General features: G+C 46.4%; 1 protein-coding gene across 1 annotated transcript in view; it reads left to right on the plus strand.

Moving 5' to 3' along the window:
* MEI1 (meiosis inhibitor 1) overlaps positions 1 to 19,358 on the plus strand; it is a gene marked incomplete at its 3' end in the record, with an annotated part of 41,928 nt that extends 22,570 nt beyond the window's left edge. The window contains 14 exon segments of the mRNA XM_010193802.1: positions 2,623 to 2,797; positions 2,908 to 3,055; positions 3,626 to 3,898; positions 7,006 to 7,171; positions 9,309 to 9,413; positions 10,886 to 10,996; positions 11,587 to 11,768; positions 14,130 to 14,211; positions 14,661 to 14,866; positions 15,607 to 15,688; positions 17,735 to 17,841; positions 18,692 to 18,823; positions 19,189 to 19,309; positions 19,312 to 19,358. Coding sequence (XP_010192104.1) covers positions 2,623 to 2,797; positions 2,908 to 3,055; positions 3,626 to 3,898; positions 7,006 to 7,171; positions 9,309 to 9,413; positions 10,886 to 10,996; positions 11,587 to 11,768; positions 14,130 to 14,211; positions 14,661 to 14,866; positions 15,607 to 15,688; positions 17,735 to 17,841; positions 18,692 to 18,823; positions 19,189 to 19,309; positions 19,312 to 19,358 — 1,937 coding nt within the window.
* Positions 19,359 to 21,025: the final 1,667 nt, after the last annotated feature.

Here is a 21,025-nt window from a genome sequence, read left to right on the forward strand (position 1 = left end):
GTAATTTGGCGTAGCAATGGTGATGGGACAGATTTTATTTTAGATAAGTTGTGTCAGCTTTACTCTTTCCTCTGGAATATTCAGAATTGGCTGTTCCTGTAGACAGGGATTATGCTGGAATTGTTGGTGGAATTTTACTGTGTAGAAATCCTATTTACCCTGTTTATTCTTTACTCTTTGCACAGCAGAGAGGCGATGTATGGATTTTCTCTATTCTAAACATGTGAAGCTGGTGAATCTTCCCTTCTCCTCCTGAAAAGACAAATGAATCTCCCCTCCAAAGCAAACTACTCCGAGTCTGCTTTGGGAGAGAAGGCCTAACAAATGTATTCTTACTCAGATGGCCTGCCCAGGCCAGGTTTGCGTGGAGATGTGTGGGAATGGTTATGGGACCTGCCTACTCTTTTCCCTTATTGTACACACTCTGTGCTCCTTCAACATTTCTGTCTTGCTTTCTGCCTAGCATCCTGCTCCTTCATCCGGCTGACACTGGAGCTGAAGGCCAGGTTTTGCTCCATACAAAGGTATTGCAACATGTGTCTTGTGAGTGAGCCAAAAATTTCCATATGGGAAAGCAGATCATGCCTTATCTAATGCACCTGATTAGGCAAGACAGATGGGTGAAGGACTCAAGAGTGGTTGCATGTTATTGCAAAATGTGAACTGTAGCTGACAATGGAAAAGCTGGATGTGGGAGAAGGGAGAAGCAGTTGGGTAGGGGGCGGGTGGATTTCCACAGTGTTGTGAGAATTCTGTGCTCTGTCGTGAGCTGCGCAGATAGAGATAGCGCAGCCTGACTTTGGAGTAGTCAAGTCAGTGGGTGTTTTGAAAAGAAGTAACAGTAGCATCGGTTCCATCTGAGCTCTGGCTTCCTAGGCACATATTACCACTCTCTTTTTTCCTTGTGGTGTGGTAATGTATAAGAAATGGGAGGGAGGAGGAAGACTTCAACAGCAAATATTGCAAAGGGTCTTCTGTGGAAGAGGCTGTGATTTCTAGGTTGAGGAGCATTTGGAGAGATTCTCTGTGGATCTGCAGAGATGTTTTACCTCCTCTTTCCTGTGACTGCATCTCATTAAAAGAGATACACAGCACGCCTAGTCCAGGTTACCACTGTGTAAGTTAGGATGGGGGTGGTTGCACCTGCGAATGGTGTGTGCAGGAAGTGATCTAGGCCTCTGAATGCAGTAGTGTGGGGCACCAAGGATGGTGTGTTACAGTGCAAAGATACTTGGTTATGTCTTATTCTGCAAGGAAATTCATTGGAGAGAGCGAAATACCTGGAAATAGAGCTGTTCTCACCCTTTTAGTTAACATTTCGACATTCTTCCTGTTCATCTCTGGAAAAACCATTGCTCCAAAATCTCCTTACTGGTGGTCACCAGTGGAATTGGGTATTGGGAACCATCCTCAAATACCTCCCTTTCTCTGCAGTGTTATGTGTGAATACAGGGTATGATTATTGTAAGAGCACCCCACTGTATTCATGTTGTCCCACATGTCATATGTGAACACATTCACTGCTGCTGCACCCAGCACATCTGTGAGCTGACTCTCCTCTGGGAACTCAGCATTTTCCTGGAAGCTCAGGTTGGCTCCTGGGGTCTTGGTGTGACAGGGCAGGTGCTTGTATGTGATCATTCAGTAAACTGAGGTTCCAGCAGAGAGAGTTTGGTATTAGAAGAGGGAAGAGGATGTTTCTAGCCTTCTTCACTGTATCTTTCTGCTCTTCTTTGCAGTAACCCTGCCTTGAATCATGCCTGTTCCAGCTTCCTCTGCTGCTTGTGCCTGAGCCTTTACTCTGCCACGGAGAAGGAGAGAACTTCTTCTCAGGAGGGCAAGTCTGGGGGAAGAGACAAATTGCTTCATTTAAGTTGAGGTCCTGCCACCCTCTATTTAGGCAATAGGTGCAAAAACCCTCTAAAACCAAAACCAAAAAACACCAAAGAAAGGAGGAGAGAAGAGACGCAGATACATACGCTCTATTTAGAGATTTTTTTGCAGTTTTTCTTTAAGACAGTCCAGTGGGGTGATAAGACTCAGATAATACCTTTTGAAGAGTTTGAAATCCTCTGGAATAAATGCATTTCATCTGCCTATGGTTTTGTTTACATGGTGACATTTATTGGCACAACTGTGCGTGGCTTAATACTACTTGCCACAGACACCCATATCTGCAAATTAAGGTAATTTTTTCCTCTGGCAAACTCTATGAGTTTTCCTGTCTATCTTGTAACTTTCCATAATAGGTAAGTCCCAACTAAATGAGATGAAAGTTTCCACATCACAAAAGCCACTTTTCCCGCTGGCAGTGGTCGGTCACTGTACAGGCAGTATCAGCAAAGAGCTGGAAACCTCAAACAGAAATGTCTTTTCATCCTCAAAGCCAGCTCTGTTAGAGCAGATCTCACACCTTGGTTTGTGCCAAATCATAGAGGTGAGCTTGCTGCATGCAAACTGCAGGGTAGTAGCTTGGCTTTGATATTTGTTCAATCAGGAGCTTCCCTCATTTAATATACTTGAGTTTAGAGCAGGGAGATGCGTCCATCCCTCTGTTCCTCTTCGCTTTGGTGCAGACATTCCTCATCACTGCCTGGCTGCTCACAGTAGTTTTATTTCTAGAGCAAGAGATATCTGAGCTCCTGCAGAAGGGTTTGCCTCAGTTAAACTACACTATTGCTGAAAGCCTTGTCCTCCTGGCCGAAACCCCTGAGCCTTTCTCTTTGGATCAGTCTCTTTGCAGCCACCAACACTGCTTCATACTACTTTTATACTTTGCCTACACCCTTGGGGACAGGTGAGTCAAGAGTGTACAAGGCAAGTGGTTTTGTGGCTGTTACATACCATATATTGGTGAGTATGGCATGTCTAATGTTATTGTTTCCACTCCAATCTCCTTGATTGCAGGTTTGTCCCAGAAGCAGAATTATTTTTAGCCATAAGAAATTTCCTCCTGTCAGCACAGGACCGTGGAGACTGTCCACCTCCCTATGTACTCAGACCTGCACTTTACCTCCTTGCTGTCTCTCAGGACAAAGGCAAAGCCCTGGACTCGGTAAAAGAAGATTTCATTCCTACCTCTTGGACCCTTTTTAGCTGAAGCTAAGGTTTCTCCCCACTCCCGTCAGCCCTCTTGCAGAAAGTATTTTGACATAGGTGGTGAGCGGTGAATGAGTGAAGAGTGCGCAGTGCATCTACACTCTGGAAAGTTAACTGTGAAAATCCACTAGGGAATATAGATTTGACTGAATAAACTTGTGTATGTGTGGGAAGTGTAAATGCGTTGGATAGGCTGTGAATTCACATACGGAATATAATAAGTTTCATAGCTTCAGCCTCCTGAACACATCCACAGCTCTGCAGCAGGCTTTCTAGTGTTCCCATACGGCTCTTTGCTGCTGCTGCACAGCTTTGAGCACTGTATAAAGCCTACAAGTTTCTTAGCCTTTGTGATGCAAATGGGCTTCACAAAATTATGTTTAACTGATATATTTGATTGTCTACTTAAAAGGCAATGTGACTGTTTCTCACAGTAAACTCATCACTTCAGTTTTTGGATGTTCAGTATCTAGTGATTATTTTGTTCTCTCTCCCCCTTCCCCGTTCCCTCCCTCGCACTTAGCAGAGGTCGCTGTGCATCATAAGGAGGATCCTGGATAACCTTGCAGATATGAGCTTGGTCTACGTCCATTGTCCTCTCCTGCTGAAATTTTTCCTGCGCTACCCTGAACTTATGGGGAGATTTGGACACCAAGTCCTTCAGCTCTGGTTTTCATGGGGAAACTGCAAGCAGACCGAGACCGAAGAACCTGGTTTTGGTGCATCTGATCAGCTGAACAGTGCTAACCCATTACTTCCCATTCTGAAGAGCAACTCCAGCATTTTACTGATTTTACTGGTATGTGACTTTCACAAGGACAGGCTGTAATCCTGGCCCTGATTTAGGAGGTTTTTTTGTTCCTAAAGCACTTAGTGCTGTTATGAGGCCAAGGATTCTTCTACAAGGGCTAGTGTGTACATACACAGACTTCCACCTTCCAGGAAAGCCTGACAGGAAGAATGGGACTGTGTATGTGTGTTAGCTCTTCCTCTGTCATCCATCCACTGTGATAGAAAGAGACCTTTTGAAAGCTGCCTAGGAAGGTGGCTGAAGGGTGCTGCTGATATATGCCATGGAAAACTCCATTCCTTTCTCTATCCAGATATACAGCTGGGTACTGCAGATTCTTCTGTGGCAGCCTTTCAGGAAGCTGTTTTGCTAATCTGGGAGCAATGGTTTACTACTGATAGATGAGAAGGGTATGAGGAACAAAGAACTTTGAAAAAGCAGCGTGCAGAGAGCAGGTCTTGAGGGCACAGCTTTCTGTTTGCTTGGGGTTTTAATTTTGTTTGTTTTCAACTGGAGAGTCTTGTCAGAGATTTGTGCAGTACTCTTGGTTTTTCAGGACTGCAAATAACACATTTTATTGCTCTTGAAAGATAAAATAAAAATCTTGGGATAGGGAAAATTAATCAGTGCGGAGAGAAAGGGGCCTTGAAGGAACAGGACCAGAATGTTTGCATTTAGCTGGTGTACTCAGCTCTGTTAACCTGTGTGGTTCTGACAGAATCCAGGTCCTGATGGCTGCTGAGAGGCCTGCTCTCACTTCCACCTCTCCCACCTGCCCTGTCGCCCCTCCCTGTCAGTAGCCACTTGTCCTGTGACTGTTCAGCCTGTCACGTAGTCAACACTTGCTGACATTTCCACACAAGAGCATGAGATTTGCCTGTAAGGGCAAGAGCTAAGAGGTGTGATGTTTGTTCTCCAGCCTGTTAGAGAAATTACAACTATGTATCATTGAGAATAGAAACCCCTGTCAGCAAGCAATGAATGAGAAAGCTTTGACTCTGAGTGGGCACACATTGGTCATTACAGACTAGCATGTATTTGTTCCAGTCTAAGAGGCTATGGAGTAAATTTTAATATCCTAGGTTACTGGAGTGACCTGACAGGAGGGCTTTTGCATAGGGCAGTTCTTTCACAGTCAGAGTGATATTGCAGAGTAGGTAAAAACATCTAGGCATTTTATACCATTGCAGAGCATCAGTAAAAATGATCAATGAGTTGACATACCAGTACAAATTAAAGAGAAGTGTCCCATGAGACTTGCCAACCCTGTTACCTTTGGCAGTAGTTCTGGAACGTATCACTGCATAAACTAAAGCAGATGTATCCATCACAGGTCTATTGGTAAGCAAAAGAGAAACAGTGGCTCCTTACCGAGGGGTTCAGCATTACTGGTTTCCCTTTTCTGTCTTGCCATGTGGTTTGCAGAAATAAATTAATTTAGCTCTGTCCCGGTCTTTAAAGTAAGTTGTAATAAATCACAGGCTTTGACAATTCACCTTTAAGTTGGGGAGGAGCATAATCAATCTGAATTTAGATGGGCTAATAAAACAGTGCAATATCCTGGAATAAATGTACTGTCAGATGTAAACAAAACTTATGAGGTGAATAACCTCAGCCTGAGAATGCACTAGTAAAATGGAAAGGCTACTGCATGGTACAGTGAAACAAAAATGAATGTCCTTCCAAGGATGATTTATTGACTTACTTGCTTTTAATAATTGTGTGGATTAGATAGAACAGATGGCTAGTGGCATCATGTGAGACCTTGAGCTCCTGAGTTAGAAGGAAGGTGTTAACACAATGATGCGTTTACCTGGACCAGGAAGGCTGTGGCCCTTGGTTAGTGCCATTTAGTGCTGTGTGTGTTCATCTGGGGGTGAACGTGGTCGTGATCACACACTGTCCCACTTGTCTTCTCCGTGCTCCAGATCTGAGCTGCTCTCTCACACAATGGAGATAGGCTGCCTGATGTTAGATTACATTCCTGAATGTCATATCGAGCAGATATATGTCAGCAGAGTTGACTGTACACACAGCTCCTTGCCTCTTATTCCTGAAGGTCTGAGCTATGGGCAGGAATCAGACTCAGAGTTAGAGACGGCTTTTCTCTCACAGGCAGCCTGTTCTTACCTGAACTGCTTTCCTTGGGTATGGAGTGCCATAGCCATTTCCTCTCCATCATCCCAGTCTGGATATGTGCCTACCGTGTGATAGGGAAAGGCAGCTGGAAAAGGCAGTAGGCTGTCCCAGCAGGCTATAGGCTTGGTTGCTGAGGCCAGTTTTTTGTTTACCAGTTTCAGCTGTACCATTTGCAGTGCAGTAGCCAGCACTACTAGGGGAGGAGAGGAAAGGTAGGGCTGACGTAATACATGTTGAGATGATCATGTTACATCAGTACTACCAGGGATTTTCTGCCTGATCTTTATGGACCTGCATCTATACATGTTGTGCAGGTGAATTTAATGTTAAACACCTTAACAACAAAAGTATGCCCAAATTAGGGCTACCAGCTGTGGGATTCATCCTGGAGACTCCAGACAGAGCTCTATATTCAAGAAACAGGCTCATGAGCTGAGTGCTGTGTACACGACCGTTCCATTTTCTGTGACTGAGGGATTGCTTGTCTGGTTTATGTGCGTTTCATGCCGTTTAGCTGTTATGTTGCTACTGCAGATGTGAGGCTGCCAGCCTTTTGAAAATGAGTAACTATGGACTGACTCATAAGCTTGATTTTTAGGTAAGCATCTTAAAATGCAACCTGATTTTTCAAAGCAACAAGGAGAGCAGAAGTGCCAGAGACTCTGTGCTCTTGGAAACAGGGCTCTGGCTTTAGGATCTCACTTATCTTAAACCTTGACCTTAAATATATGTTGCCCCTACACTTGTGTGCTGGATGGGAGTTACATAGCCAAATGCATTTGAAGATGTTACTCAGAAGTGCCTATCAGACAAGAGTCTGTTTTGTTTGGTACTTTATTTAATCAGGACGTACTTAATCTGAACAGTGCTTTATTAGACTGTTTCCCAAGGCACCAAATTAGCATAACAGTATTAAACAGCAGTGACTTCTGCCTAATCAGGGCAGAAAGGTAACGTGTGTGCATCTTCCCTCCCAGGACCTGGTCTGTTCCAGCTCAGTGGAGATGGCTTGGAATGTGTTGATGACTATAAGGACCTTCCTGGAAAGAAATGAGGATGTCCTTGTCTGTGACCTGCTCCGCAGTCAGTTCCTACAGATTCTGCAGCAGCTGCTGGTAGAGAGCAGCTCAGCCTCCATACAAGGTGAGTCCCCTTTCTGACTTGGGCTTGCTGTAAGGTCAACTAGCAGGGTAGATGGCTGAAGAGATGCAGTCTGGAATAAAGTGTTTCTGGACTGCTGATGTGGCTTCAGTACTTATCTGTATGAGGAAATTTATGGACTGAAAGGAAACTAAAAGAGTACAGTTTCCAGAGATTCTTGTTTTGACATGAGAGAGTCTTTTTTTTTCTGATTTAGGTTGTTCTGGCTTCAAACTGTGATTGTTAAACCAAGGCAAGACTTCCTTATACTGCCATAAGTGTTCAAGCAGAGAGCTATGCTGGTAAATCTCCCAGATTGAGCACGGGTGAACTGGTGACTGAAAAACATCCTCTTTTTTGCCTCTTCTCTGTGCAAAACAGCTTAGTGTGCCTGAGTACAATCAGTTGCCAGGGCACAGAGACTGGGAACAGAGATAGTTTGAATCATTCATGATATTGATCGCCAAACAGGAACTGTGGTATCATCAGATTTCACAATTCTATTAAATCTCTCAAAGATTTAGCAGGGTTGTGACAGGGGGAAAGCTCTCTATTTTCCTTACTAGCCCTGGCTGTGGAGTTGGGACTGTTGCCCCATCATGCAAGGAGGTGTGCAACACAGCCTGTGAGCTTGAATGGAAAGACGGAACGGTGCTAGGACATCCTTGGCTCCCCTGGAATAGGAGCCCAGCACAGCTTATGCTTGTTCCTGAGGGGGCTGCTGACACTCATAACAGCCCTACTCTGTCTGGGGAATGGAAGCAACAGGAGGGAAAGTGCCTTACCTCCAGGAGTGTCAGTGGGCTGGAGAAGAGGGAGGTTGAAAGCAGAAGCATGGTAGACCATGAGGCTACAAGACTATGGGTAAAGAAGGCAATGTTGGCATCTGTTAGATGTAATCTGGCTTGGAATTGTGCGCATTTGGAGTTATGGTGTCCCCTCTGTTGCTGATACAGGGGTGCCAGGGACTGCAGAGATTGTCTCTTTCCTGTTGTGGGAGTCAGACCTACTCCTCCAAACTGCTGGTGATGGAGACGGGACACTGGGCTAGAGGGGCTTTTGCAAGATTAGGGCCCTTCTGCTGCACCTAATATCCCCAGCTCCACTTCATACTGTATCGTGAACTCATTACCCAAGTTCCTAGCAGCCCCATCCGGAAAGTCAAACACCAGATGTCCTCTGGAAATGCGACTTCCTTGTCTCCCAGCACACCTCTGTGAGGTCTGGGGCAGATAAGTCCAGGGGAGCTGCATGCCTATGGAAACATCAGTCTGCTCTGAGACAAGGAGGCCCAACAGTGGGACTCCATCATGAACATGTTAACATTGAGAACACCCATAAATGTTTCCTCCTTAAAACTGAAAACTCCTGAGCCTTTGTGACAACATTTTCTGCACATGATAGCTGCTTGCTGTAGGTGCAGCTTTACACAATACAAAATCTTTACCTGTTTACAGCACTGTATAGGAGTGAATTTACTAGGGAGAGTGTCTTGTTGCCCTGGGGAGTTGGTGGTCTGAGCAGCTCCGTTCTCCTCATGTACAGACCTGCTGTGTGGGGCTTTAACCTCTACTGTCTCTGCTCTGCCCTGTGGAGCTGAAGAGACAGCATTTTCCTTTGCCACAAACTGGGGGAGAACAAATGCTGTGCAGCTGAGAGCTCTGAGGGGCTGGGTCGGCGTTGTCAAAGCACGGACCACCAGTGATGGTCAAGTAGATGGGAAGAGGGCAGTCTGCAAAGGGCTGGTGACTTCTAGGTTATTAGAGGTATCAATTTGAATGTGCTGTGACCATGCCCCTTACATGGTTCACTAAGGGTGTTAATGACCCTAGTCTCCTTTCTCCCCTTCTTTTCTAGTTGTTCCTAGAACGGTGTTGGCAGAATCCAGAGCGTAACTCAGGCCAACCCACAATGACAGAAAGGGGGCTTGATCCAGAGGGGACTGTAGAGACGAGAATTAAGTTGTGAGTGTGTATGTGTATGAGTGTGTGTGTGTGTGTATATAAGTAAATAAGTAAAGGGAGAATACTTCCTTCCTTAACCCACTCTCATTCCTGAGCTGGAAAATTAAAAATTCCTGGCATACCATCAGGTACAACAGTTTAGAGTTCACTGACAAACTAAGCCGTGCTTTTCTTAGCTAACAGGAACCTGCCTGTTCTGCTGAGCCTCCTTTTCCTGGTGCAACTGCGGAGCAAGGGTGTGAGGGAGCTGGACAGCACAGACTTCAAGCTGCTTCACCAGGGTGAGTCTGTGCGTCCATCTTCTCCTAGAGTCCTTTGATCTGTGATCGTTAATTGTTCCATAAGATTATTAAGGGCTGGCTTTCTGTCCTTTGAGAGAAGGTGTACCTTGCATTACAACTATGGTTGCTTTGAGATACTTGCTAACACACTCCTGTGGGGCTCAGGATACAAGGGTATCTTGTGAATCAGCCATTGGGGACCAGCAGCCTAATGAACCTGAGCTTTCCCTGGAGAGTGAATCCAGACTATATGGGTCCCAACCAGCTGCAGGACTTGCCCAACTCCACTCCAGAGACATGGAAGATTGGGCTGTGTTTGTTTACTCACCATACCGTGACCTGCGCTCTTGTCTGCTGATCCCTACTTGGTGACTTCTCCCTTCTTACTTGGCTATTGGAGGTTCATGCAGGCTGTGAAAAAAGAACAGATACCAGGAGGAAGTTCAGCTGATCCATCCTCTCATCTCTTCCCGGCTCTGACAAATTGAACTCCCCAGCAGACTTTGAAGGACTATCCCCTTCAATTTGGAACATTTCGTGTCTCAGGGCTACCTGTGTTGCCCTGTTAAAGAAGCACTGTTTCTCAGACATTCATTAGCCAAGGGAACTGGGGATGTGGAAGAAGCACGTCCTCTTCATACCAGCCCTCTTTAGCTGCTGTGATTTCAGAGCACAGCTCAGCTGCTCCCAGGAGTCACAAACTCCTGCTCTTGCTTTCTGCTTTGTATTTTTCAACACTACTCTCTGCCCCAGCCACCCCCTTCATTCCCTGCTTGGCTCCTCAGGCTGTGTTCTTCAGGGGTGGGAGTGCAGGGCACTCTCCTCTGATGAGGCCTATGTGAAACCAGCTCCTGGATGGAAGGGGTGTGGGGAGGCGTGTTGATGTGTGTTTTTGAGAATTGCTTACTCAGACTTTAAGCTCTTCAAAAGATCTCCTATGACAGTTTTGCTGAGCCTTGCAGTCCCAGATTTCCCTCCTGAACTCTTGCTAAACATTGTTTCTAAGTGTTTGGTGCTTACAACAAACATGGCACATTTATTCCTACTGTGAGCAGAGCTGGTGAGAGCGGAGGAGCACAGATCTCCATGCCATTCCCCAGCCTGGTCACCATGTGAGACAGGCACAGGGCTGTTTATGGTTGACCAAGCATTAGGATCAAACTAACTCTGTGGAAACAGGTAACTTATAGTCTGTTGCTCTTGAATTCATTACTGCCCAGTGTGATATATGCCCTTTAACTTACCCATTTTCTATTTCCCACTCCCCATTATCATCCTTCACTGCACTTTCTGGTCTAAAGCAAATGCTCTATGACAGATGCCTATTGCTTTGTCTGAACCTCGTGCTGTTTATTTTCACTTCAGGTTGTGTTACCATTGTCTGAATTCTCTCCCCACTGACTGACTTCTTTCTTGTGCTGAGATGCTCTGTTATGCTGGTGTCTGTGTTACGCACATTCTTTTATTTCCAGTCAGTAATCTCTGTGGAAAATGCAGGCCAAGGGATGCTGACCTCCTGCAGCCATCCTTGAATTTTCTGTACTGCAGCCTTCATCAGACAGCAGCTTGTAGTCAACAGAGAGGTGAGGCAAGATTGTACTGATTGCTAAGTTAATCTCAGCAATGTTATAGCTTGGCCATCAGAGACTGTATTCTAACTGTCTCAGCAGGTAAAGTGGAATTTTCCCCTTCCAGTCACAGCATTACAGTTAACAAAGACCATTTTGTATTTGAGATGAGGTTTTCTAGGTTGAGGGGTTTGTTTTGGTTTGTTTTGTTTTTGCTGCCTTCTGATGATTCAGGAATTCGCTGCTGAGAGACAGAACCACTGTATTTTTCTTGTTCTTAAAACACAGCAGTGGGGCTTTGGTGCCTTGTTTGAAATGTTCTACTATTGTCATGTTTCAAAAAATTAAACAATAATAGAGAGCAGCGCTAACTGACCTTCCAGCTGTGTTAGCTGAAAGCTGGTCATTTTATTAACTGGCCGAGTGGTCGCTTGTGCTGTGGGAGATGAATACCAGCATAGCTGGACAGCCTTACTCTGATGAGCTGTGGCAGCTGGGGCTGCCTCACTGCAGCAGGGGTGTGCTCAGCACTTCTCTTCTGCTTGTCAAGCTGGTTTAACCTGTGCCATCCCATCAGCCACTTTGATTATGTTTCTCCCATGCAGCAGTGGCTGTGCTGCTCTCCAACGTGTCGTTGCTAGAGCTCCTGCAGAAGGTTTTGGAGTGCACCTGGTTACGGTCATCTCCCTCTGAACCTGCTTACCTATCATCTGAGGATGCGTTGCTGTGCTCCGGATGGCTGTTGGTTGCATCCCTCTTATTTTATCAGCATCGTTACAACACTGAGGTTAGAACCACTCTAGTCTTCAGATCCAGGGAATGGCTAAACCTTAAAAAAACCCAAAAATTTATATTCTTCATTAGCAGAGGAAAGTGATTTGCTTTGGGCTGAGATCTGCTTGCCTTGGTTGTTCTTTTGTTATTGTCCACAAGTTATTCCGTGCTGCACTTCTCCAGCAGGACTGGAAGCTAACATGTAGCTGAAGGCTGAGACCTGAATCATTGGAGGGTTAGAGGGGGGCAGAAATCCTGTGGAAAAATAAGTGCCTATACAGCCCTCCTGATCCAAATCACTTTTCTCTTCAGGACAGAGCAAAATACATTTTAAGGCCTTTCTTAAGGGAATGCTGGGGGTGGGAGACACAGCTCCCATGTTGTAAGCTGCTTTTTTGATACTACAGTGATCAATAATGAAACAGTCACAATTCAAACCTATTATTGGCAAGTAAGTGCTCAGTATTAGCAAGCTCATATGAATGTGGACAGCTGTCATTGTATTTGATGCTTTGCAGTCTGACAAGAGAGCTAAGCTGGAGTTGTCAGCTGATACTGGAATTGCAATTTCAAACGAAGCACTTTCTAATGCCAACAGAAGGGGATAATGTTTCCTGTTGAAGTACCTACCCAGGCCTCTCTCCCTCTCTTGATACTGAGTTAAACAGCATGTTGTGTGTGTGTAGTGAGCTCTCTTCCTGCAGTTATGCCCAGCACAGTATGTTATTCGGGAGTCAGTGCATCTATTAGTGGATGATAAAATCACATTAAGGGCAGGTGTGGATCTGTACAGAGAGGCAAGGGTTGGTCTTCTAATGCTGAGGGAAGACCTTTTCCAAAAGACCAAACCAGACCACGCCTGCACCTATGACTTTGCAGGTGTGCTGCCTTTGGTTAGGTCTTACAGCATGGGACTTGTATGGACTGTCAGCTGTGTGAATGCATAACAAGACTTTCGGGTCCCTACTCTATTAACTGCTGAGCACAATTTACTTTCCACGTCAGGGTAGGATCTGGGTGGTCAGTGCTGTGCCAAACCTGAAAGGGACTCAGTTCCAGTGGCTAGTGTTGACTTTCATCTCCTGGGAGTGACTCTCTCAGTTGAAGTGCAATCTTTTAGCTGCTTACAACCCTGTTGTTTGGCTTTGTCAAAACCTTACTTGGCTTGGTGTGCAGATGTAGGTGGCAAATGGAAGTGGATCAAGGATGCTTCAGCGTTTCTAATCTTCAACAGTTCTAAGCTTCAGTGTTTCTTATCTTCTGCTGAGGGGGAAGGAAAGGGGATAAGAAGAAGACTCACTTCTCTTGCTGCTTTCTGCTGCTCAGTATCACTGAAGCTGCACAGAGCATCCTGGAGGACCTTGTGGAGAGTCTTTGGCCTTTGTGGCTGTGAATGTGAGCTGATGCCAGGCTGTGTTCCTGAGCCTGCAGTTTTTTGAAAGGAACAATGGCTCCAAGCAATGTGAGTTGCCCACATTCATCTCAGGCTGATGTTAATAATGAGGACTTGTCTGGCCATAGCAGCTTGTGTCTTAACTGTGTTACTACTACTGGCTTTAGTAAGAGCCTGTGGATAAATGTAGGTCATAGATGGTAGGCTATTAAAGGCTTTGGCTTGTCAGTTCTTAGACAAGTAACCACTGCCCTGTTGCAGGAGGTAGCCCTAAGTCTCCTATTGAACATTTCTCTCTTCAGAAGATGGTTTGAAGGACTCAGTCCTGTAATCTTATGCCTGCCCTCCCATGCCAACTCTGCCTTACTGAAGAGTTTGAATCCTTCTGGGGCTTCCATCACTGCTGGTTGGCTGCTCTGTGATAGAAATGGTGCATTGCAGACTGCCCTCTCAAGCCCACCTTTCCCGTTTACCCTATTTCCCAAGTCCCTGAACTCCTCTGCCTCCTTCACCCATGCCGTAGTTCCTAGTCCTGGGCTCTCTGCAGGCTTCCCAACTTCCTCAGGAACAGGTTCTTGTCACTGCTGGCTTTTGGCTGCCTGGCTCCTCAGTCTGTCTGACTGGCTGCGTGGCTGTGGTACAGCTGTGTTTGGCGATGGCTGTTCCTGCTGCTCCATGTGCCCAGCAGTCTGCCAGCCATGTGCCAGAGGTCCTGCAGGGAGCAGTAAGAGAGAGAGACAGGCAAATGAGTTGCACTGTGGTTTGGAAGCTGTGTGGGGCTGGCAATGGAGGATGAGTAAAACTTGAGGGCCCAGTGATGTGACTCTTCCTTCTTGGTCAGACTCCTGAAACCCTGTGGCTGTTCCCTTGGTTTTCAATGGTCACCATTGGGTAGTGTTTAAAGACTGAAAGTATGTAGGGGAGCTTTTTACCTGGTGCAAACCAGCACCATTTTTTCTCTTCTATTTCATTCTCCTCTAGGTTCACCACACACTCTCTCTAGACCTCACAGAAGTGGTGAATGCAGTCATCTTCAGAAAGAAGAAGCCAATCCTGCTGTTAGGTATTTTGCATCTGTTACAGGGATTTGACTGGAAGTAGCTGCTAGTACCATGCTACAGGCAACTGGTGACTGTGGGATGGGATGGGACAGGTGCCGGTTGGCAATCGGGAAGCCTTGGTCTATTTGGCTTTGGGAGTATGGAACTCGTGGTGAGAAAGGGCAAAAGGGACCTGTCTGGAGTTCTTCTATGGACAAATAATCTTTGGAGGTTGGTAGCAACATCTGGAACTGAGCATGAATTGAGATAGTATCTCATAGGGAGATGACAAACAAGGGAATTCATGTTGCCATTCCTGCCTGCAGCAGTCAGTAGCTGCTGGGCAACTCCTGTGGGCCCTTAAGCCCACATTTTCCCTCCCCAACTCTCCCCTGCTATTGCACAGGCACTGACACTCAGGGCAGGGGATAGGAAAACACTGACAGACACTAATAAGCTGCTTCCTGTCTAGTGAGCATCATGCAGTTCCTGAGAGCTGTCCTGCAACAGAACTTCTCCTCCTCTCTGCTGGTGATCGTTGGGCAAAACACAGCCCAAGGTGCTATGCAACCACAGCCGTCATCGCTGCAGGATGCTGCCTTGCACCCCCTTGCCATGCAGCAGGTCTTCTCGCTTGTTGTCAGTCTGCAGAACCTTTTGGTGCATACCCAGTTGCAGGTATATAAAATAAGACTTTTGGAATGACACTAGTGTTGCTGGGCTTCAGGCAGATACCTGAGGAGAAACCACCCTCCTGTTGCAGAACCTAAGGGGCTGCCTTTTTTTTTTTTTTTTAAATCTGGCTGCATTTTCCACCCCTCACAGACCTGTGATGAGGAGGAGGGAGGATACTCTTGCTGCAGCATGGCGCAGTGAGAAGGAAGGTAAATCAAGCTATGCGGTACTCCCTGCTGGTGAACCGGATAGCTGAAATTTTGTGTACTAATGACGATCTCTGTTTTCTCATCTCCTGCTCTGCAGGGATGCCACACCCATAGGGACAGAGGTGGGAAAAGTCTAACAAATCCCAGTCCCTCCCCATGCCCCTGGCAAGGTGCTCTGGGGGGTAGTACATCAGCGTACATTTAACTTGCTCAAGTGATGTTGGGCTCCAGGGGATAGTACATCGGTTTACATTTAACTCTCTCGAGTGATGTTGGGCTCCCATCTTTATTCTTTGGAGGCTGTTACATGATTTTTTTTTAAGTCTCAGAATAGGTAGTCATGCCTTTGTCTGGCTCTTTGATGTGACAGATAATTTGCAGCACGTTGCATCCTGTGAAGGAGATGAAGGGTGTTATTCTCCTGTGCCGCATGCTCTTCAGATCCTGCCACTTTACCAATTTTCCTCTTGCAATAGCTGTTGACTGATTTTTTTTTTCCTTTTTCTACTTTTTTACCCCCTCTTGGTATTCCAGAAAGACTCAGTGCTCTCTCAAGCCGTGGTTACCTGCCTGGAAACCTTAGTGGAATACCTGTATGTGAAGAACCAGGATGTTGGTAAAGTCTTCCTGCTCTTTCTTCTCCTGGGTTTCCCTCCCACAGTGATTTTGAGCTCTTTGATCTCTATCCAGTAGCACCGTGGAGCAGATGCTTAATGAGTTTATTCCCAATAAGAAAAATTATTTGTATGCCTGAAGTTAATGGTGTGCTTTGTGGGATGAAATCACAGTGCCTGGCTCCCCTGCCAGCATGAGCCCTCGGTTTGGCTGTGATCACCAAGATGCTTCCCAGAAGGAAAAAAGTCACTCCCCAACACCCTCCCCCCCATATGGTAAGAGCGAAAGGTTTAGCAATGTATAGGAATAGTCTTTTACTTCCAGGCCAGTTGTAGCAAACCTGTAGGCCATAAATGCAGGGGAGGGAGGATCTGAACATGGTGTGTCTTCCACATGAACAGTGCCAGTCACAGGTTGGCCCTGAGGGAGGGGAAGGGAGAACAGGCTACTACTATGCAGCCTAAGGGGATGGAAGCTGGAAATTCTCAATGTTCAGGAGCAAATGCAGATCTTGGTTTATGGAGTCCATGTCAGACTTAATTGTAGACCATGTTAGCAATATGACATAATATGTATGGTCGGGGGGGAGAATGAACCCTTCTGCTTATTGTCAGCCTCCTGCCACAAAGTCCAGGTGCTGGCTCTAATCTTAAACCAGACAGCAAGTTCTCTGTACCCTGACCTGTTCAATTCTGTCATTTAAACACTGAGAGAAGAGGATGGAGTGAATGAACATGAGACAAAAGGGACACTGGTGGGAGAGAGGAGGTTGTCGAATGAAAATGTAATACTGCAGATGAATGACAGCCAGTAGCTGAAGGGAGGCTATGAAAAGGCCTGGTTAAAAAAGAGAAAGGTGGCATGACAGAGAGAGGTTCTGCTGATTTGGGATTAAGCTAATGAAATGTTGCTTCAGCAACAGCTGAACCTGTCGCTTTGGCTGCCTAAATTGCTGCTGCGATCCAGAAGTTCACAACAGCAACAGCAGGAGTCTCCTTATTCCAAGCAGCATGAGGGTCATAGCTATGTTTGACTGAAAGATGTGAGAATACTGCAGAGTGTGGCCTGGACTCTGCCTCTAGGAGTTGCTTCATTTGAGGCTTTCTAAAATCCTCTCTTGAGGGTTACCAGAGGTCTCAGAGACTTTTCCCAATGTGCAGAGCAAGCTCAGTGCGCAGTGCTGGTACTTTCTCACTTCCACCAGCTGAAAGATAGCCCCCAAACATTCCACATGACTTTTTAGTGTTGTTTTCCCATAGATAAGATTCTTGTAGTGGCAATAGGGTGATTACAGGACTGCCAGTGGAAAAGGGGCCTTTCTGAAACTCTGGTGAGTTGCCATGGTATAACAAGTTATGGCAGCTGACCTGTTGTAGTTGTCCATCCTCCCATGCTCCCAACGTGCAATAAATACCAGGTAATAACACTCGACTTTAGCGTTCAGTGAGATATTTCATGCTGTCACAGACAGTCACCTTGAGCCTTACCTCTGTTTATCAGATATTTTCCTTATTAAGAACATTTTCTCTACTGATTGTTTGCATTGCTGCCATCAGTCTGGCTGGTCCCCGTAGTACGCTCTCTGATGCAGATCCAGGATCAGTTTATGCAGCTGATGTTATAGGGCTTGCTTTATTCCCTAAAGGGTATTCTGCAGCTAAATAAAACCCGTGGTCAGGAAACTTGTCCTCATACTGAAACCAGCGGATATTATTTTGAAAACCTTGAGCTAAAGATACCCCTTACGATTTTATGACATGCACCCCAGGAGAAGGTTTCTCTTCCTGTACCAGCACAAAGATGGACAAAATGTATTTTCTGCTTTAAAAAGCTATTAAGCTTTTATCCTCATGACTAAACTCTTGCCCAAAAAGTGACAGATTAAAAAGCAAGTGAGAACAGAGCAAAATATCCCCTTAGTGTTTCACAGCATGGGGTCTAGAAGAGAAAACTTGGGGTCAGTATTGAAGACTGTCCTTATCCGGGTCCAGCCTGTCACTTGGCTGATTTTAAAGCTGTCTTTGATTGACTTCTCCTTCTCTCCCAGCTCTACATGTTGTTTCTCAGCCCTGGCACCGCTTCCTGCTTTTCACACTGCTCAATGGGGGCCAGAAGTCTTTTCTGCAGCCAGAAGTTCTCAGGCTGATGACTTTGGTGAGCAGGGGAAGGGCAGGCTGTTCTCTGGCTTTTTCAGTGTGTTGGTACAGTGCATGTGGGTTGGTTACTGGAGCAGGAACTACCCCCCTATGCACTACTCCCCTATGCAATCTCAGATATTGCTGTGCCTTTCTCTGTCACTGTGTTCGTGCCCTGTAATAATGGTACTTTCATGTGAACTTCTCTTCCACACCCTGCAGAAACTGACTGCTGTTAACGAGCACGTCCTGTTCTTCTGGTGTTTGTAGCATTTATTTATATCATCTAGGACCCCTGGGGAGGAGAGGGGAAGCCTACAAAGAACACACAACTGCTGTTGCCAGTCAGGGAGCATGCTGTGGCTCTCCTGAGAGTGGAGCTCTGCTTGGCGTCTCAGCTTGGCTCCCGGTCTTTGACCTTACAGACCTGACTTTGCAGGGCAGGGAGTTACCACAATCTGTAGCTGGAGCCTGCGAGCAAGAGAGGGAATATGGTCCTACCCAGCAGAAATACTGAAGATAAAGTCCTCATGGCAGTGGATGAGGGGAAGGGGCTATTAACATGAACCTTCCCCCTCCAAATACACAATGAGTCTGTGAATTTTGTTATTCTTTTTTCACTTTTAAAAGGTTACCTGGTTTATTTTAGTTGCTCCCTGACCTAAACCAAAGTAAGTCTGGTTATACATCAGAGCACCATCAACATGGATATTCACACTGGTTCTGTTAGAAGTGATATAAAAATCAGGTCTGTGGTTAAGGTGCTGCAGCATCCCATTACATAAAAGAGGTCTTTCCAGGAGATGAGTCACTGTTGGAGTTTGTGGATCTTTCACTATTTAATGCATCTGTTTTTCCCTTTGTTCAAGTTTCTGAAATATCAGAGCAGCAATATTATTTCTCAAAAAGAAATTAGCCAGGTTCTGCAGGAGGCAGCAGAAGCCAACTTAGCAGAGCTGCCTGAGGCCACATCTCGTGCTCTTCACCTCTTCCTTTTTCAGGTAAGAGAGCGAGAGAGCAGTGGCTGCCCAGGAAAAAGAGAAGGGAATCTCTAGGGGATTGCTTTAGCCTTTGATGGGGAGCAATAAACTTCCTTTGAGGAGGTTTTAGTAAGATGATGAGGAATCCTGCAGCTGCTAGCTTGGACTCCTGCCTTGAGGGGTGCGCAGTGAAATGGGAAAGCGAGTGATGCCAGCAGCTGCCCCAGCTGAGTTGTCGGTATTGTTGTGAGCAGCCCCTTGATTCACCCCAGATCAAAGTCTGAAGGTCTCACTGCTCTGTGTGGAGACAAGTGAGGGAAGGAGGAAGGAAGGAACAAGCCAAATGGTTTCCTGTTGGTCTGGAAATAATTCTTTCTGCCTTGCAGATTCAAAGCAGTCATTACCAGGTGGAGCTGGTGCAGCCAGGGACCATTCAGACCTTGCGGGAGTGCCTCCTGGGACAGAGGAGCACCTGTGTAAAACAGCAGGACATCCTGTATCCTTTGATGGGCAGATGCTTTTGATAGGTGATGTGAGAGTGGTAGGGGTAACAGAGGTGAAGGGGTTACTTAATCCTTCCCTTGTTACAGCTGAAGGCACGCAAAAGTGGAAAAACTGAGTGGTTGCTACACTTGGATAACTCTGGGATGAAAGACTTCATCATCCCCAAATTTGAGAAGACATTTAGGAAGTGAGGAGACATTTGGGATTAAAGATGAGTCTCTCTGCTGTGGTTGCATTCATCTACAGGGCAGAGGTGGTCTGATGAAGGGGGGAGCAGGCCAGGGAGCCTGTGAGCTCAAAGCAGTAACGATCCCTGTATTGATTTCCCTGGAGGATGAGCAATTGCTTAACCTCTGCCTGCGTGCTAACAAGCACCAGTGTGCGTGTGAAGGCATGGAAACCCAAAGATGAGCACTTTCTGAGTACAGAGAGCATTCGGAAACTCCTGCGTGGAGTTACCAAAGTGCCTTCTGCTTGGCCTTGGCCTTAGAGCCCCTTGCTGAGAACTGAATTCTCTTCCATGGATGAGAGGCAGGGCCCATTCTCAGATTACTTGAGGAGAAAGAGGAAGCCTGATGCAGAATTTGTTTACTTCTCCAACTATCTGCTTTTGCCTTCCTGTTTTCATCACACTGCACTGCCTCAGACAGGTAGCAGGGATGGAAGTGGCCCCGGCAGTGATTTCCTGTTGGGGTGGGGACTTCCTCTACTGTGGGACACTGTCACCAGCCACATGCAGGACATGTACTGGTTTGTTATCTGTGAGGAGGAGCTTGTCCTCCTCAGTGTGATACCACTGCTCTGTGGTGGGATGGCCAGAGCACATGTTGTCCAGATAGAGACTATCCAAGCCCTCCCAAGAAGTTCCTCTCCACCGCCTTTGCTTGTCTGTATGGGAGTGAGGAAGGGTGGACAGGAGGCTTTGTTACATTGCCAAAGTTGCTCTTCATTTCTGGCTTTTCCACATATGAAGAAACCTTCACATCTTGTTGTTAGGGAGGGGTTTGGGTATGCTCAAAGAGCAGCAGTGGTGGTCTACTGGTATAGGATAGTCATGAACATGGGAGACAAAATCCTCTAGTCAAAACCAAGCTTTGACGGCAGTTTTGTTGAAAAAGAACTTTCTTCAGGCTCACCCACTCTGCTGTTTCTCACATGTGTTGGGGGGGTGGTCCATGGCTTGGGGGAGGGCTGGTTTAGTAATGAAAACCTGCCAGCAATGTGTCAACTGTGGATATTCCAGCAGCATGCTGGAGTTTCGGCCATGCCTTCCTTTCGGTTTCCGCTCATGCCGTCGATGACAGATGTCTGGGAAGTGTGGCAGTGTCCCTCTCACACATTGGAGACTGAAATGAGAAGATACAGTGCATGCAGTAGAGGAACAAGGCAAGAATGGAATAGGAGACGCCATCCTGCCATTTATTCCTAGTGAGTAGTAGAGGGAAGGTGGATGAAGGAAGTCACTTGTAGCTCATTTTCAGAAAAAAGGTTTGTTGAAAATAATTTATAAAGCTCAGTTGCTGAAATGGCTCCTCGTTTCCTTTTCTGTGTGGGATGAAGTTTGGTCGCTGTTCTTCAGTTACCAAAATACAGAACTGCCTGGTGCAACGGGAGCAGCCCCGGGGGAAAGGGGGGCGCGGGGCCCGGCTCCCTTACCCCGCACCGCCCGCAGAAGTCCCGTCGGGGCCGGGGCGGGGCGGGAGCTCAGGAAGTGACACG

This window comes from Mesitornis unicolor, unplaced genomic scaffold, assembly GCF_000695765.1.
Source record: "Mesitornis unicolor isolate BGI_N332 unplaced genomic scaffold, ASM69576v1 scaffold6201, whole genome shotgun sequence".
Lineage (NCBI taxonomy): Eukaryota > Metazoa > Chordata > Aves > Mesitornithiformes > Mesitornithidae > Mesitornis > Mesitornis unicolor.